The sequence below is a fragment of the Spinacia oleracea genome, chromosome 4, assembly GCF_020520425.1.
Source record: "Spinacia oleracea cultivar Varoflay chromosome 4, BTI_SOV_V1, whole genome shotgun sequence".
Taxonomy (NCBI): domain Eukaryota; kingdom Viridiplantae; phylum Streptophyta; class Magnoliopsida; order Caryophyllales; family Amaranthaceae; genus Spinacia; species Spinacia oleracea.
The window spans coordinates 73,609,088-73,613,621 of record NC_079490.1 but is presented as its reverse complement, the minus strand read 5'-3'; the positions used below and the strand labels follow the sequence as shown (position 1 = coordinate 73,613,621).

Genomic DNA, 4,534 nt, shown 5'->3' with positions numbered 1-4,534 from the left:
ATAGTTGTAATTAGTTTTAATTATAGCATATCCTATTTAAATAAAATGGCGCCTCCCATGGTGAAATTCAAGGCGGAGTTTCCAATCCATTTTCAAAGACGGAGTTTGAAGTTGAAGCTTCAAGATGAAGTCGGGCCATACTAGATCACATTTAAATCTTATGCATGCTTTAAGTTATTTATTGCTTTAAATATGTCTTAATAATGCATAAGATTATGGCTTGATTATGTTGCATGATTAAGGATTTTAGTTCTCTTAAAATCTAACCAACATAGTAAGAGCCTTAAGTTCCAAACTTTAAAAATTGAGTTAAAAGGTGTCATTCCAAAATAACGCTTACTTGGATAACCTTTACATCAATCTAAGTAATAGTTTTCCGCCATAGCGAGGTGTTACTTGTTGATCCTAAAGGGGTAAGGTACACAAATAATTGTGAGTACATGTTAGTTTTGGTGAAACTCAACGATATAAGTAAGGAGTCCTTTTATGTCGTGGCAAATGAGATAGCTTTACCTAATAAGTTCTTAGACGTACCTATCAACCAAGAGTAGTTTCTAGACTATTAGCGAAGGATTTTCTTACCTAAAATATTTTAGAATTGAGTCTGAATACATAATGTGTTGAATTCTTCTATGATTTTAGGATCTTGGATTCATTTTATTCACACCTGCCGGAACACAAAACTCGAATAAAATGCTTAATAAATATTGAATATTACGCATAAATGCTAGAATTTAAGTTTATTAAGAGAAAATATGAATGCTTATTTATTTGTTTACTCTTTTCAATTGTAGTTTTAATTATGGCAAACAACAATTCATTCAACATCTGATCAATTCTCGAAAAGGAAAAGTTGAGCGGGAAAAACTTCCTTGATTGGCAAAGGAACTTGCAAATAGTTCTTATGCAGGAGTATGTCCTGGAAGAGGTGATGCCCGAAGCCGCAGGTGAAGGGGTCACTCAGGCAGCCCTCAATCGTTGGATTGATCGATGCCAACAAGGATGTAAAATGTCTAATGCTTGCAACCATGAGTGCAGATCTACAGAAAATGTTCATCAACTCAGATGCTTTCACAATCATCAGTGAGTTAAAGAACATGTTCCAATATCTAGCTCGAGTCAAAAGATTCAAGACTCATATAGAAATTCTTGACATCAAGCTCAAGAAGGGCGAGCCCGCAAGTCCACATGTTCTCAAGATGATTGGATTAATTGAGAATATAAGTCGGCTGGATCAGCAGTTCTCTCAAGAAATGGTTGTAGACACCATCCTGTATTCTCTTCATAGCAGGTATGATCAGTTCAAACTGAACTACAGCATGAATAGTCTGGACAAAACGCTCACTGAGCTTCACGGTATGCTGACGACCGCTGAAAAGACGCTCAAAACTGATAAGCAAGATGTGTTTATGGTGCGTGGGGGCAAGTTCAAGAAATCTGGCAAGAAGAGGAATGCTAAGAAAGGTGGCAAGAAGGCCAGCCTAATTAAGCAAACTGGCGGCACCAAGTCTGAAAAGAAGAAGGTGAGCCAACCCACCTCTGAGTCTGAATGCTTCTACTGTAAGAAGAAAGGGCATTGGAAGAGAGATTGCTTGAAGCTAAAGGAAGATCAGAAGAACAGAACTGTCGTTCAATCTTCAGGTATTTTCGTTATATAATGTATACTTGCAAATTCAACTTCTTGGGTATTAGATACATGTTGTGGCTCACATATATGTTCCAATTCACAGGGACTAAGAAGAAATAGAAGGTTAAGCAAGGGTGAAATTGACTTACGAGTGGGAAATGGAGAAAGGATTGCTGCATTAGCTGTAGGAACTTATTATTTGACGTTGCCCTCTAGGCTAGTTTTGGAACTGGAAGAGTGTTTCCATGATCCAAGTCTTACTAAAAACCTTAGATGCTAAGGGATTTAGCTTTTTAATAAAAGACAATAGTATCTCGTTTTATTTTAAAGAGATATTTTATGGATTTGCTAAATTAGTCAATGGACTTTATGTGCTAGATCATGACAAACAAGTTTATAACATAAATACTAAAAAGGCCAAAAAGAATGATTCAGATCTCTCCTATTTGTGGCATTGTCGATTAGGCCATATTAACATGAAACGCATAGAAAAACTTCAAAAGGAAGGAATTCTAGAACCAACTGACTTAGAGGATTATGGTAAATGCGAATCATGCTTACTTGGCAAAATGACAAAGCAACCTTTCTCTAAAGCTGGACAAAAAGCAACTGATCTATTGGGTTTAATCCATACAAATGTATGTGGATCAATGAGTTCAAATGCTAGAGGTGGTTTCAGCTACTTCATCACTTTCACTGATGACTTCAGTAGATATGGTTATGTCTATCTAATGAAGCATAAGTCTGAGTCCTTTGACAAATTCAAGGAATTTCAGAGTGAAGTAGAGAATCAATTAGGCAAGAAGATTAAAGCACTGCGGTTTGATAGAGGCGGTATATATCAGAGCTATGAATTTGATGACCATCTGAAAGAATGTAGAATCTTGTCAGACTTGACTCCTCCCGGAACACCTCAATGGAACGGTGTGTCAGAACGGAGGAACAGGACCTTGCTAGACATGGTTCGATCAATGATGGGTCAGGCCAAACTTCCAATAGAATTTTTTGGACATGCACTAAACAGAACTGCACTCACAAAAATAGAGCTTCGTCTAAAGCTGTAGAAAAGACTCCATATGAGTTATGGTTTGGAAAGCCTCCAAATGTGTCTTTTCTTATGATTTGGGATTGTGAAGTATACGTCAAACGATTAATTTCAGACAAACTTCAACCAAAATCTGATAAATGTATCCTTGTGGGCTACCCAAAGGAAACAAAGGGGTATTACCTCTAAAATACATCTGAGAACAAGGTGTTTGTTGCTCGAGGTGGTATCTTTTTGGAAAGAGATCACATTTCCAAAATGACAAGTGGGAGAAAAGTAGACCTCGAAGAAATTCGAGTCGAACAACAAACTCTAGAGAATGCTCAAGATGATATTCAGGTTGAAACTATGAGATCTTTAGAAGTATCTGGTGAGAATTAAGAACCATATAGAAATGTAACCCCGCGTAGATCGCAGAGATATAGGTCTCAACCGAAAAGATACTTAGGTATTTTGACGAACGAGAGCCATGAAGTTCTATTGCTGGAAAGCGATGAACCTGCGACTTACAAACAAGCTATGATGAGCCCTATCTCCAAGCAATGGCAAGAAGCCATGCAATCTGAATTAGACTCCATGTCTAAAAACCAAGTTTGGGATTTGGTCGATTTGCCAGATGGTTACCAAGCCATAGGAAGCAAATGGGTTTTCAAACAGAAAAAGGACAAGGATGGGAAACTAGAAGTTTTCAAAGCTAGATTGGTTGAAAAGGTTACAGGCAAGTCCACGGTGTGGATTACTATGAAACCTTTTCACCAGTTGCAATGCTAAAGTCTATTCGGATAATGTTAGCAATCGCTGTATATTACGATTACGAAATATGGAAGATGGATGTCAAAACCGCTTTCTTAAACGGCGTTTTAACAAAAATTGTGTTTATGACACAACCTGAGGGTTCTGAGGATCCAAAGAATGCTAAAACGGTATGCAAGCTTAAGAAATCCATTTACGGATTGAAGCAAACATCAAGGAGCTGGAATATACGTTTTGATGAAGCAGTCAGTGACTTTGGCTTCATCAAGAACGCTGTGAATACAAGGTCACTAGGAGAAAAAATTATTTTCTAGTATTATATGTCGACGACATATTACTTATCGGAAATGACATTCCTATGTTGAACTCTGTCAAGATTTGGCTTGGGAAATGTTTTTCGATGAAGGATCTAGGAGAAGCATAGTACATACTTGGCATCAAGATCCACAGAGATAGATCTAAAAGGATGATTGGACTTAGTCAAAGCACTTATATCAATAATGTAATACCACGTATTTTTCTATAATTGTAAATATATTTTATTATATTTATAAAACATTTCGTTGTATTTATAAAGTAATTTTATAAATTAATTCCATTTAATGGGAATTAAATGAATTTTATTTTTAATTAATTTAATTATTAATTAATTACGAAAACCGTATTTTATTAAATAGATTCAATGAAATTATTTAATCGGGATTTGTTGGGTCGTATTTCGAAAACGAATTTAATTTAATTAAAGCCCAGTTGTTTTGCCATGATCAAACCCAACAAAGATTGCAAGGAGTAAACTTAAATGAGCCCGGCAATAAGCCCAACTCAAACTACCTTAACCTAGCCCACATGGGAGAGAAAAACTATAAATAGACCTCACATTAAGCCCTCACTAGAAAATTCAGCACTCTCTCTCTCTCCTCTCTTTTCTCTCCTTGCGGCACACCCACACTCTCCTTCGCCGTCTTTGCTTGCAGCCCAAGGCACGCTGCCGTGCGTGTATTGCTCACCCAGCCTTGTGCCAGCCCCGTGCGCGCCCAGCCTCACAGCCGCAGCGTAGCACACAAGGTGCCTGCATGCCTGCGCCTTGCTGCCCCTCTCCTTGCCTCGTC

At 37.6% G+C, this 4,534-nt stretch overlaps 1 protein-coding gene across 1 annotated transcript; it reads left to right on the top strand.

Annotated features, from left to right (window-relative positions):
- Nucleotides 1–204: 204 nt before the first annotated feature.
- Nucleotides 205–1,983, top strand: LOC130460100 (uncharacterized). Its single transcript, XM_056827758.1, has 2 exons — nt 205–1,641; nt 1,731–1,983. The coding sequence occupies exons 1-2, from the start codon at nt 1,017–1,019 to the stop codon at nt 1,745–1,747; spliced, it is 642 nt and encodes a 213-aa protein (XP_056683736.1). The 5' UTR covers nt 205–1,016; the 3' UTR covers nt 1,748–1,983.
- The last annotated feature ends 2,551 nt before the right edge of the window (nt 1,984–4,534 follow it).

Coding starts and splice junctions, on each gene's coding strand:
- LOC130460100 (XM_056827758.1), top strand. CDS start 1,017: ATGCTTGCAACCATGAGTGCAGATCTACAGAAAATGTTCATCAACTCA.